Below are 14579 nucleotides of genomic sequence, written 5' to 3'. Positions count from 1 at the left end.
TGGGGCAAAGAGAAGCACAAATATCAAGATGATGGATTTAATTCCAATCACATCATTAAATGTTAATGCTCTAAATCCCCAAATGAAGGCAGAAATGAATAAAACAGTAAGACCAACTTACTTCTGCCTACTTCAAATGTAAAGACAAAAATAGGTTAAAAGTAAAACAATGCAAGAGATACACCATGCTAACATCAATCCAAAACTAATGTCTAGATAAACCAGATTTCAGAGCAAGAAAACATTATCACAGATAAAGCAGGTCATTTTATAATTATAAAAGGGATCAATTCATCAAGAGGACACAAAAATCCTAAATGTTTACATACCTAATAAAGTTTCAAATTACATGAAGCAAAAACTTCTGCAAGGAGAAACAGACAAACCCAATTATAGCCTGAGATTTCAATGTCTTTCTCAATAATTGATAGAACAAGCCGACAACAAATCAGTAAAATACAGAAGATGTGAACAACACTACCAACTAACCTGGCCTAACTGACAGTAATAGAATACTCCAACCAAAAACAGCAGAATGCACATTCTTTTCAACTACATAGAGAATATTTACCAAGATAGACTAGATATATTCTGGGTGACAGAAGACAGCATTTGAGATACACAAAGTATGTTTCTGACCACTATGGGATTACATTAGAAATTAATAACAAAATCTATGGGAAAATCTCCAAATATTTAGAAACTAAGCAACAAAGATACGGATAATTAACCCAATAATTCAAACCAAGATCAACAGATAAACTAGAAAGTATCTCGCATGTTAAAGCAGTACAGGCATACCTTGTTTTATTGCACTTCCCCTTAATGTGCTTTGCAAATATTGTGTTTTTCACAAATTGAAGGTCTGTGGCAGCCCTGAGCCCAGCAAGTCTAATCAGAGCCATTTTTACAACAGTATTTGCTCACTTTGTGTTTCTGTATCACATTTTGGTAATTCTCACAATACTTCAAACTTTTTCATTATTTTTATATTTGTTATGGTGATCTGTGATCAGTGATCTTTGATGTTACCTGTGAACCTCACCCATATAAGATGGCGAACTTAATTGATAGATGTTGTGCATGTTCTGACTGGTCCACCAACTGGCCGTTCCCATCTCTCTCCCTCTTCTCAGGCCTCCCTATTCTCTAAGACGCAACGACACTGAAATTAGGCCAATTAATAACCCTATGATAGCCTCTAAATATTCAAGTGAAATGAAGAGTCACACATCTTTCACTTTTAAGTTAAAAGCTAGAAATGACTATACTTAGTGAGGAAGGCATGTCAAAAGCCAAGACAGGACAAAGCTAGGCCTTATGCTCCAGTTAGCCAAATTGTGAATGCAAAGGACAAGTTCTTGAGGGAAATTAGAAGTGCTACTCCAGTGACCACATTAATGATAAGAAAGCTAAATAGCCTTATTGCTAATATGAAGTAAGTTTGAGTGGTCTGAACAGAAGATCAAACCAGCCACAACGTTCCCGTAGGCCAAAGCCTAATCCAGAGCCTAATCCAGAGCAAGGCCCTAACTCTCAATGAAGGCTGAGAGAAGTGAGGAAGCTGAAGAAGAAAGGTTTGAGATAGCAGAGGCTGGTTCATGAAGCTTAGGAAAAGAAGCCCTCTCCATAACATAAAAGTGAAGCAACAAGTGCTGATGTAGAAGCTATATCAAGTTATTCAGAAGACCTAGCTAAGACAATTATAATGAAGGTGAATACACTAAACAACAGATTTTCAGTGTAGACAAAACAGTCTTCTTTGGAAGAAGATGCCTCTAGGACTTTCATAGCTAGTGAGGGGAAGTCAATGCCTTGGCCTCAAAGCTTCAAAGGGCAGGATGACTCTCTTGTTAGGGGCTAATGCTGCTGGTGACTTTAAATTGAAGCCAGTGCTCACTTCCCATTCTGAAAGTCCTAGGGCCCTTAAGAATTATGCTAAGTCTGCTCTGCTTGTGCTCTATCAGTTGAATGCTAAAGCCTGGATGACAGCATATCTGTTTACAACATGGTTTAGTGAAGAGTGTAAGCTCACTATTTGAGACTACTGCTCAGAAAAAAAAGATTCCTTTCAAAATATTTCTGCTCATTGACAATGCACTTGGTCACACAAGAGCTCTGATGGAGACGTAGAGTATTAAAGTTGTTTTCATGCCTGCTAACAACAACATCCATTCTACAGCCCATGGATCAAGGAGTTATTTCAACTTTCAAGTCTTATTATTGAATAAATGCATTTCATAAGACTGCCATATACAGTGATTCCTCTGATGGATCTGAGAAAAGTCAGTTGAAAAGACTCACCATTCTAGATGCCATTAAGAACATTCATGATTCATGGTTAGAGATTAAAATATCAACATTAACAGGAGTTTGGAAGAGGTTGATTCCAACTCCCATGGGTGACTTTGAGGGGTTCAAGATTTTAGTAGGTGAAGTACCTGCAGATGAGGTGGAAACAGCAAGAGTACTGGAATTAGAAATGGAGCCTTAAGATGTGAATGAACTGCTGCAATCTCATGATAAAACTTGAATACAGGTGGAGTTGCTTCTTATGGAGAAGCAAAGAAAATGGTTTCTTTTTGTTTGTTTGCTTTTGTTTTTGGCCACACCACTCGGCATGCAGAACCTGCCCGACTAGGTATCAAACCTGCACAGCCTGCAGTGGAAGTGCAGAGTCTTAACCACTGGACCACCAGGGAAGTCCCAGAAAATGGTTTTTCTTGAGATGAAAACTACTCCTCATGAAGATGCTGTGAAGATTTTGAAATGACAACAAAGTATTTAGAATAATGCATAAACTCAGTTGATAAAGCAGCAGGATTTGAGAGGATTCCAATTTTGAAAAAGGTCTACCCGTGGATAAAATGCTATGAAACAGCATTGTGTGGTACAGAAAAATTGTTCTTGAAAGGAAGAGTCATTCGATGTGGCAAATTTCACTGTTGTCTTATTCTAAGAAAATGCCACAGCCACCCCAACCTTCAGCAACCACCATCCCTGATCAGTCAGCAGCCATCAACATCGAGGCAAGACCCTCCACCATCAGCAAGATCAGGACTCGCTGAAGACTCAGATGATAGTTAACACTTTTTTTAGCAAGGAAGTGTTTTAAAATTAATTTTAATTTTAAAATTAAAATTAATTTTTTTGGACATAATGCTATTTCATACTTAATAGACTACAATGTCGTTTAAACATAACTTTAATACTCATTGGGAAACCAAAAAATCTGTGTTACTGGCTTTTTGCAATACTGCAGTGGTCTGGAACTGAAACCACATCATCTCCAAAGTACTTAGGGGGAATTTTTTTAGTATGGAATGCCTATATAGGAAAAGAAAGGTCTTGAATGCTTTCAGCTTTCAGCTAAAAAAAATTGACAGCAGAAATCAAACAGAAAACAGGAACAACAGAAAAATTCAATTAAACCAAATTCAATTAAACGGAATGTAAATGGATTTGGGGGAAGATTCTTCCCATTTTCTCCACAATATCTGCTCTACCCACAGAATATGCTGTCAGTTAACGGTAATTTCATTTTTCTAACTGTTTAAACCAACTGTACAGTCTTGGATTCATCCTTCACTCTTTTCTTTCTCTCAGTCTACATCCAATCTAATCAAGGATATTACTGGCTCCATCTTCAAGATATGTACAGAATCCCATCATTTCTCACTACCTCCGCTTCTATCACCCTGGTCCAAACCTTCATAATTGCTAACTTGGAACTACTGCAACCACCGTAACAGCCTCCTAACTGGTCTCCCTCTTTTCACTGCTGCCTACTTTCACGCTTAGTCTTTGAAAAAGAGTAACCAGATGATTCTTCTTAAACACATAAGTCGTTATCACCTCACTCCTCTGATCAAACCCTCTAATGGCTCCCCATTTCACTTAAAATAAGAACCAAAATTCTTCTGGTGGCCTATTAAGTGTGATACATTCTGGCTCCCCATATTCTCCTACTCTTCACTGGCTCCAGCCACACTGCTTTTTAAGGCTGTTCCTCAAATAAGACAAACATGCTCCTGGTTTAAGTCTTGCACTTCACTCTTCTATTTGCTTGAAGAGCAATTTCTCCAGACAGATCCGTAAGGCCAGCGTCTCCACCTTCTCCCCATCTTTGCTCCAATGTTGGCTTCTCAGTGAAATCTTCACGTACAGCCTTTTCAAAACTATAACTTCTCACTCACCACCACTAGCTCTTTGTATCCCATGAACACTTTTTCTCCATAGAATTTATCACTTTCTATTTTCCTTTTTGTGCATGCTGTTAGCTCCCTCCAACCCCATTAAACTGTAAGCTCCAGTAAGACAGACTGGGCTGTTTTATTTGCTACTGTATTCCCAGACTGCAGGGACTATGCCTGGCACATAGGGGACATTTAAATCAGAACTGTAAAATAAATTAACTTAGGCTTGCTTATCTGCTATATTTCTGGCCACCTGGAGATGTACTACCTCTTTCTGAAGTTTATCTTGATTACTGCAGCATTTTACTATACCTCCTGAGTTTACAGTTATTTCTTAAACTTGCATATTTCACTACTTGCTTTTCTAAATTACTTAATTTCTCTGGTTAGAAAAAAATACTTTTGGCAGATAAATTCTGTTTCCAATCTCAATTCAGGGTAAAATGTTTTTTCTATTGCTATGACATTTTAATTAAACAGTTTTCAACCACAAGTTATAACAGTTTGCAGACTAGCTAACTATTAAACAATTTTAATATGAATAAAGCACGATAATGACTTCAGTCTGGTATCAGAACAAATAAATGTAATATATAAATTTTGTTTTTAAAATTCATCCTATATAATAAAATATCTGCTACTGTAATAGTCCACTATTCACTTATAGACAGTGCTCAAAAATCATAAGCAATATGAGATGCTATTTTTAAACAATGAAATCAACTGAGGATCTGGATAGTAGTTCTGGCTCAACACTGATTTATAAACCTGAAAAAGTCCTTCGGAACAAAACATTTGTCCCAGCAATTTTCGACAGATATATTGTGAGCAAGAATATAAGGAAGTATTAGTTCACTATTAAGAAATCATTATACAATCTATAAAAGCACGATAAGTTGCTTCTCAATAGTTTCTTCTTGATTTAAAATTCAAAGTAATCTTTATATAAAGTTTTATTAAAACCCAAATTTCCTACTATTTTCTCATGTTTTGAAACAGCTGATGTCGAATTAAGGAGTTACTTCAATTCAAAATATACTTGTATTTATTTTTTGATGAAACTTATGTTGGTGGAAAATAACCTATGAATCAAGGCTTTAATGCTAATTCGTAATCATTTTATGTGATACATATTTTTTAAAGGATTTAAAATATACAACTGTGGGGGGGACTCGAGGGCGGGGAGTCAAGGAAGGGAGTGAATACGGGGATATGTGTATAAAAACAGATGATTGAACCTGGTGTACCACCAAAAAAATAAAAAATAAAAAATAAAAAAATAACAAAAAATAAAATAAAATAAAATATACAACTGAAAAGTATTAATATTTACTGGTTTCACTTTTCACATGCTGCTTTGGCTCTACAAGTGTAAAGGTTATATGATGTGCTACAAAACTATTTTTTTCATAAATTTTACGTTAAATGTAAAATAAAAACTAGTTATACTGTAGGAACAATTTTAAAGTGTCAGTACACTTACTTTATCTGAGCATCAATTCCACTTAGCTGAGGCATTTTCTCCACTAGAATGATAAAAGTCCATCCAAGTTCCTAGTACATTTGATACATTCCTTAATATCAAAGTTTAGATATATGCAGTAAATGAAAAAATTAAAAGTGAGAAAAAAAAACTATTCAGCATAATGTATAATATCTGTTTGTTAATTAAATATAAACAAGTTCTTTTTACAAAGCTTTTTGCCTTGTATGAATGGAAATGTTTTTATTCTTCTTCATCCAATCATGTCTCTTCTCTTCATTAGTGATTCTTTACTAGGAGAACACCATCATGTCCTTATTCAGTTCTTAGAATCCGACTTTCAAAGAAAAGAATTTTAAAAACACGCTAAATGGATAATGTACTTAATCAGGGAGCGTGGTTCTCAGAAGACAAAGGATATGGAAAAATCTGAATTAAACAGGCAACAGAGAGGGAATGCATAAAATGGAGTAAAAATGGGAACAGAAGAAAAGGTAGGGTTAAATTCTTTATATTCCTCCTGGAGGTTGACCTGTGCCCTTATCATTTAACCAGGGGAAAAAAAAGATCCCTGGGCTGAGCTACTATTACACACTCTCTGTCCTCCCCCAGTTACCCAAACTGCATATATAACAGCACTGCAGGGATACTTCTGCTGAAACTACATACAGAGTGAAGAGAGAAAAAAAGAGTCCATCAACTTTGCCAGGATTATTTTTAGGAACAGGCATAATAACCAAAAAAAAAAAGTATTATTTATAAACATATATTTTAGTTTGGAAGGGCACAGAGACTTCCAGCATGCCTATATTATGAATTCTTATGTTTCAAGAAATGTTAATTTACACCAGAGTAAAGATTTTTGAACAAATTTAACAAATGCACAAAATCATATAAGGATATCATATCCAAATCTCAGCTTATCTTCAAGTTTCAAGGTGATATAAGTCTGTTCCGGAATTCTTACATCATTCACAAAAGTCTACAAGAGAAAAAAACAAGATGTTAAGTTAATATATGAAGTATTAATGACTGTAATTTAGAAAAGCAAATGCTCAAACCTGATACGTTAAAGTATACATCAAATAGTGGCTAACAAAGCTTGTGCATCATTACAAAATGCACTCTGCATCTTACAGGCTAATAAATGATTTCATACTAAGCCCTTTATCACTACTACAAGTAACACGTAAAGAAACAGGTTCCAACTCCTCTAAGCCCACTATGCTGCAAAGACAAATTTAGGTACCTAAAAATGATGCCAAGGAAAGCTCCTGCCTGAAGTTAGAAATTGCAAAGGGTAAAATATAATATTTAGCTCTCGATACATCATCAGGGTCCACTGGACTCAATTTTAACTTTTCTGGACAATTGTAATTATTTGTGAGGATTGAGATTTCATTATTTTTATTCTTAAAAGTCTTCCAAAGAACAAAAAGAAAATTTACTTAAAAAATGAATAAAACTCATTCTATTTTACAATTACCATGAGTCCTTTGGACCCTTTTATGAATTTAAGATACATTTTAGGACTTACATGAATCTAAGATACATTGTAGATACATTATTTTTCCTATATCTTGAAACATTCTGTTTCATCATCATCACCCCATAATTATTTCATCTTATCAATCATTTCTAACTTTGCTGAAAATGATCAAAATGATAACAGAAGAATGGAATTACCTAGAATATCACTATGCAACAGAAATATTGCAAGCCACAAATGGAAGTTACACATATACTATTAAATTTTCTAGGGCGTCCCTGGTGGCACAGTGATTAAGAATCCACCTGCCAATGCAGGGGACATGGGTTAATCCCTGGTCTGGGAAGATCCCACATGCCATGGAGCAACTAAGCCCGTGCACCCTAAGCCTGCACTCTAGAGCCAGCGAGCCACAACGACTGAGCCCACGTGCCGCAACTACTGAAGCCTACAAGCCTAGAGCCTGTGCTCTGCAACGAGAAGCCACTGCACTGAAAAGCCTGTGCACTGCAATGAAGAGTAGCCCTTGCTCTCTGCAACTACAGAAAGCCTTTGCGCAGCAACAAAGACCCAATGCAGCCAATAAAATAAATAAATAAATAAATTTTAAAAAATAAATAAAAAATAAACAAATTTTCTAGTAGGCACTTTAAAAAGGTAAAATGAAAGAGGTGAAATTAATTTCAATAATATACTTTTAATTTAACCCGTACATCCAAAATAGTACTATTTTAACACATGATGAACATAAAATTTAAGAAGACATTTTACATTCTTTTTTTTTTTTAACCTCTTTTTTAGACTAGTCACATTTCAAGTGTTAAACTGACACACATGGCTAGTGGCTAGTGTAGTGAATAGCACAGAGCTAGATGGATGATGCAATCATGAAATCAATCATTACTAGCCTTAACCTTTAGGTTTCTTACTGCATTACCCAAAATGTTGTACCATCTTCCTCAGAAGATATAAAGGACATCTGGAGACACCATCTTTTGTCTTTTTTTTTTTTAACTATCAAAGAACACAACTGAGAATTCAGAATTTTTTATTTATCATTCATAAAGGCAAAGACAGAAAAAAAAAAAGCCAGACAGGAAAATATTTCACAATTATAAGGGAGTAAATACAAAAAGTAGAGCAGCACTGCAGCACTCTACACTATAACAACAATGATAAAATGATAACATAAGCAAAATATCAGACCATGAGTCTTTAGATGAAGATAATCTTAGATGAATTTTCCTAATGCAAAAATTGATGAGAGAAGAATGTTTCCAAAGTCAAAAAGAAACTAAGATATTTTTCATCTAGCCTAAGTCAATAAGAATCATGCAATATTTTTAATATGAAACTGATGATTCTGTATTTTAAAAGAAATTTTGATAGTTTTCTCTCATTTTTAGTGTTTGTGTTTCAATACTTATTTGATTTAGTATGTAAGTGGACAAATGATCAATGTGGGTATCTATACAAAGGTAACTAGAAGGAAAGATGATATAGAAATAAAATTATTGAACTGATCTTGTAACTGCTGCAATGTTTTACAATTATGGAAGAAAAAGAAGATGATCTTCTCCTTAATAAAATTTTAAACTGTCAAAGTTTTAAAAATAATGTATTTTGATAATGCAAGGGCAAGAAAAACTAGAAATAATGGTAAGCTAGAATCAGCTACAGATGTACTTGAAATCTGAAATCAACATTATAAAATCCCAGGGAATGCATGACAACTGATAAACAGTTAGTGGCATTCAAAGGACAATACCGATTTTGTATGTTCTATACCTTTAGAAACCAGGAAAATATGGAATAAAAGTTTGAGTTTATCATGCCTCATTTTTTATTAAAATTTCAAGTTGTTCTCTCATCTTTTAATTCTTACTTGTGTAAACTATTTGTAAAAAGATTACAGGGCCTACTGGACCCAGATGGTAAATGGTGATGACTATTTTTCCTGGCATACTAGAAGTTAAAGACCTAGAATTTGCTAAATTTATAAAACATAGAACAATGTATACCTAATTGCCTGGAATGTGGACATCATACAAATACCCAATAAGTTTTTCTTTGATAAGCTGAAACTTTAAAAATTACTTTACTCTTTCCTTTTGAATTTCATTTTCCCCATCTTTCATTTTACTGGATCTGAGATGGCCATGATACCTTCCTTGGGAAGGTTCCCTCCATAATGAGGAAATTTAGAAGGGTCCTAAATGTTATATAGTAAAATATATAAGGGGATTGGGTTATTATGATCATATTTTCAAATTCCTTTGCATAGCTGTCCAGATATAAGGAGAAGACAGAATACTGCTAAATCTCAAGATCACATATTAGTATGATTTATGAGTAATCCTAAATAACAAGCTTCTAACGTGCTTCACAGAAAGACTGAACTGTTAATACAAAGAAAATTCAAAGGCTTCAGACATTTATAAACTCTAATATCAGGTTCATTTCCAAAATGAACATTTTTAGAGTGTTTTAAGCCTTAACATCTTGAGTGTACAAAAATATTCTATATTAATTACAAAGGAGAAAAGCTGAGGAAAATGATGGAAAAGAGGAGAATAAGAGAAAAAATTAACTGACGTTTGGTGTGCAGAAGATAGACACGGTATAAAAGAAATGCCACAGTTCTAAATGAATTTTATTTAAAACTGTCTCAACCTAAAATACCATAATTACACAAAGGGCCTAAGATGAGCTATAAGATCTACTCAAAGCTTATTGCTTGACTCCCTTAAATACTAAGCACCTATTGTTTTTAACATACGTATGAGATATTTTCAGAGATTGTGAAACGTGTAATTTTAACATGCTGGCATCTATTACAGAAATAATCTCTCAGGTCTAAAAAGGCTTACAAAATATGAGCCAGACACAAAGTTCAGCTCACAAAATGTAAGTGAAAACATCTGGGAGCAAAAAAGTCTGACTGTCTAAAATTATAAAAGGAGAGAAAATTTCAAAGAGCAAAAGGAAAAAAATCATTTCAATAAATCAATTACGAAGCATTTTAATAAATCAGATATGGAAAGAAAAATAGGTTTTATTTCTTATGTCACCATCATCTGATCACACTTCTCCCTGGTAGGTAGGACAGGTGAGGACAATGAGGCACAGAGTGTAAAGTAACAATCAAGATCTCAGAGTTCGGAAGCAGAATTACTGGGATTCAAATTCAGGTCTCTCAACTACAAATCCCACGTTCTCTGCACATCAAGGAAGCTTGGGTGCCCAAGCCGAGCCAGACCAGCTCCCCAAACTCCCCCATCCAAACCACTAACCTCAGGGAAGCAAACTGAACCAAATATCTATTTAATTTACATACAAATAAATTACATAATTGACAGTATAAAATCATGTAACCACCACGTACTGCATTAATGCTCTAGGAAATCTGAATGGAGTGGCCAGCAGCACAACCACCTCAATCATGTTGCCAGTGAGAAAAGTCTCTTCTTCCCCTAACCTCCTTTCATACCTTCCCCGTTCCATGCCATACTGGTCAGATGCTACGGGAACTCTAGTGTGAAAGGGGACACACAGCAGGGGCTGGAACACAGGGAGCTGAGGTGGAATGGGATGGGAGTGGTATGGAAAAGGTCAATGGTGGCTATCAGAGGTGCAGGTGCTCTAGTGCACGGAGAATGCAGGAAGAATTGAAGGCAAATACGGGCTCTCATAGAAAGAGAAGCTTTGAGGGGCTTGCAGGGAAACAGCACACTACAACATCAGCTACAGAACCAGTTCCAGCTTCCCCAAGCAGAACAACCTCATTTCTGGTAGTAATAACATCAAGTGTGGACCTAGGTAAATTGGGAGTATATTTCAGGGTAGGGTGAAAGGAAGTGAGAGTGGAAGTGGTCACAGGTAGTTATTTATATGTTGAATTAATTGGTAAGTGCTTTCAAAAAAAATTTAACTGTGTATATATTCATTCAAAAGTATGTAGGCTACAGGAAGCTAAAACTCTTTTAACCACTTTTCTTACCATAACAACAACAATAATAACTAACACTTACTGAGTTATGTGTTTAAAACTATTAACTTACTTACAGCTTCACAACAACCTGAGAGGAGTATCATTTTACTATTTCTGTTAAAAAAAAATTGAGGAACACTCTATGACACACATCAAAGCAAGATCCTTTTTGATTCACCTCCTAGAATCATGGAAATAAAATCAAGAATAAACAAATGGGACCTCATGAAACTTAAAAGCTTTTGTACAACGAAAGAACCCATAAACAAGACAAGAAGACAACCCTCAGAATGGGAGAAAATACTTGCCAACGAAGCAATGGACAAAGGATTAATCTCCAAAATATACAAGCAGCTCATGCAGCTTAATACCAAAAAAGCAAATGACCCAATCCACAAATGGGCGGAAGACCTAAATAGACGTTTCTCCAAAGAAGACATGCAGATGGCTAACAAACACATGAAAACATGCTCAACATCACTAATCATTAGAGAAATGCAAGTCAAAGTCACAATGAGGTATTACCTCACATTGGTCAGAATAGCCATCATCAAAAAACCTAGAAACAATAAATGTTGGAGAGGGCGTGGAGAAAAGGGAACCCTTCTGCACTGTTGGTGGGAATGTAAGATGGTACAGCCACTATGGAAAACAGTTTGGAGGTTCCTTAAAAAACTAAAATAGAACTACCATATGATCCAGTAATCCCACTACTCGGCATATACCCAGAGAAAACCATAATCCAAAAAGAAACATGTACCATAATGTTCACTGCAGCACTATTTACAATAGCCAGGACATGGAAGCAACCTAAATGCCCATCAACTGATGAATGGATAAAGAAGATGTGGCACATATATACAATGGAATATTACTCAGCCTTAAAAAGGAGTGAAATGGAGCTATATGTAATGAGGTAGATAGACCCAGAGTCTGTCATACAGAGTGAAGTAAGCCAGAAAGAGAAAAACAAATACTGTTTGCTAACTCATATATACGGAACCCTAAAAAAAAAATGGTACTGATGAACGCCAGTGACAGGGCAAGAATAAGGATGCAGAGAATGGACTGGAGGACACGGGGTTGGGGTGGCGGGGTGGGGGGGGGGTGAAGGGGAAGCTGGGACGAAGTAAGAGAATAGCATAGCCATATTTACACTACCAACTGTAAAATAGATAGCTAGTGGGAAGCTGCTGTATAACAAAGGGAGATCAACTGGATGATGAGTGATGCCTTAGAGGGCCAGGACAGGGAGGGTCGGAGGGAGTCACGGGAGGGAGGGGATATGGGGATATATGTATAAATACAGCTGATTCACTTTGGTGTACCTCAAAAGCTGGTACAAGAGTGTAAAGCAATTATATTCCAATAAAGAGCTTTAAAAAAAAGGAAAAGAATAAAAGGATAGATTAGACCTCAAAAAAAAAATTGAGGAATAGAAAAATTAACTTGTCCAGGGTTACACTACTACTAAGAATTCAAGCGGGGCTCACAACCACTAACTATATTGTGCCCCCTCTGAAATTACTACTTTTAACCTGAATCTTAAATTTCTAGAATTGGTTAAGAATAAAGGTTATAGAATAAATAGCCTATGAATAGCAGCTGCAAATGGAGCTACTACTTGGTTGAGTTTGTAGTATTCCAAACATAGTCATCCTCCATGTAGAGGCCAAACTGGTAAATTAAATGGACTTCATTTGAAAAAAAAAAAAAAAAAGAATAGGCTGTGAATAATAATCTATAAGTTTTCTATGAATAAAATGCACGATAGCTGGTAGTTCACAGACTTCGGCTACCAAAGTCCATTCTGGCATATTTTCTAGGCTATCCATTTGGGTAACAGTGCATTTATCCATTTGTGTAAGTTATGAAGTTCCGTAACAGGGCACATATTCACATGTATTGTCACATTTAATCCTCATAACAATATTACAGAGCAGGAACTATCATTTCACTATTTTAAAGCTAAAGTCAGGTAACTAAATTCTGCACTGCGTCTTCACATTCATAAACTTCAACATTTGTGCACAACTTTGGGAACTAATATGAATATATATGAGGAAACCGAATTGCAGAGAGTTTAAGTTATTTGTCCAAGGTTATAATGCTGGTATATTACAGACTGAGATTCAAATCTAGGTCCTGATTTCAAGTTCAAAATGAGGATGTTACTCTCTATGAGTTACTGTATTTCAGACAATTACTGAGTACAATCAAATTACAAGAAAGGTCAGCCTAGATAAACTCAGAAGTTAATATTTCACCTGAGTTTTTTTTGTAAACAAATCAATAATTTTTATATTTGATCACGTTTTAAAAGACTAAAACACTATGATGTAATTCTCACTTATTATTTTCCAAGATATAATGTAAAGACACCTAAGAATAGCACTGTGGTCAAGATGAAGCTTTCCAGGCTTAAAAATAGAACATAACATTGTTAAAATATTCCACATATAAAAGTGGATTAAAATTTTTCTCTATAAAGTCTTTCAAATAGAAAGTTCATTCAATTACACTCAAAAAGATTTACTGGGTTCATGCACTGTGCAGAGCCTTGTGCTAGGCACATGTGATGTATTTACAGAAGCAAAAGGCACATGAACTGTTTAGAAGCACATAATCTAACACAGTGACAGATATACACAAACAGATTTAATACAAGGCTGATAAAGCACCCAAAACAGAGATTAAAACAGAAGTTTGTAGGTGTGGAGAAGGAAGAGAGTAATTCTTTAAATAGCACCTTGGAATCAAAATGCTTACTTACATGCCCAATGATAAAACAGTTTCTACCTCATCTGTCTATCTCCTTCTACTTTAATCCATTCAACATGTTAACAACATCAACAAGTTAATATTCTTAAATACCTTTTCTTTGCTCCCTTCAGGAAGATGTAGTAGAATTTGGATTTACTTTTAAAAGTAAGTATGACTTACAAATGACAAGGCAGATGGAAGAACTACTGGGCTAACAAATTATTCGTTAGAAAATCTAACAAATTATTTGGAGTAGGAGACAGTATAGTAGGAAAACTACTGTTCTGGAGGTATGGCAAGGAAAATGTGATGGAGTGTGAATCTGGAAAAGTGGGTGATGCCAAATGTGAGGAACGTGAGGAATTAGGACTTAATTATTTGTGTCATGAGAAACAAAGGTGTGGATAAAACAGAAAAACACGCCTCCAAAAAAAGTATCTCAGTGAATAAACACGAAAGTCCTTTAGTAGCAGGCCAAATCAGAACAAGAAAAAAAGACGTTTTACCATATTTGCCAAATTTATGCATATGTTTTTCCATATAATGTGTAATGTATATTTTGAAAAGCGGCAGCAGTTAGAAGTAAGGATACATTTAATTTCTGTTAAAGTCACTTTAAGAATTTCAACAGCACAGATCTGAACAAAATTATATTTA

At 35.2% G+C, this 14579-nt stretch overlaps 1 protein-coding gene across 12 annotated transcripts in view; it reads right to left on the bottom strand.

Annotated features, from left to right (window-relative positions):
- CEP170 (centrosomal protein 170) overlaps window positions 1–14579 on the bottom strand; it is a 138107-nt gene that overhangs the window by 71726 nt on the left and 51802 nt on the right. For all 12 annotated transcript variants that reach the window (XM_057727396.1, XM_057727399.1, XM_057727405.1 and 9 more), the window contains exon 4: window positions 6583–6661. In XM_057727396.1, coding sequence (XP_057583379.1) covers window positions 6583–6661 — 79 coding nt within the window. The remainder of the gene's footprint in view (window positions 1–6582; window positions 6662–14579) is intronic.

Source organism: Hippopotamus amphibius, chromosome 3, assembly GCF_030028045.1.
Source record: "Hippopotamus amphibius kiboko isolate mHipAmp2 chromosome 3, mHipAmp2.hap2, whole genome shotgun sequence".
NCBI lineage: Eukaryota > Metazoa > Chordata > Mammalia > Artiodactyla > Hippopotamidae > Hippopotamus > Hippopotamus amphibius.
Note: the sequence above shows the minus strand (reverse complement) of the source record. Positions and strands in the feature narration are given on the sequence as shown.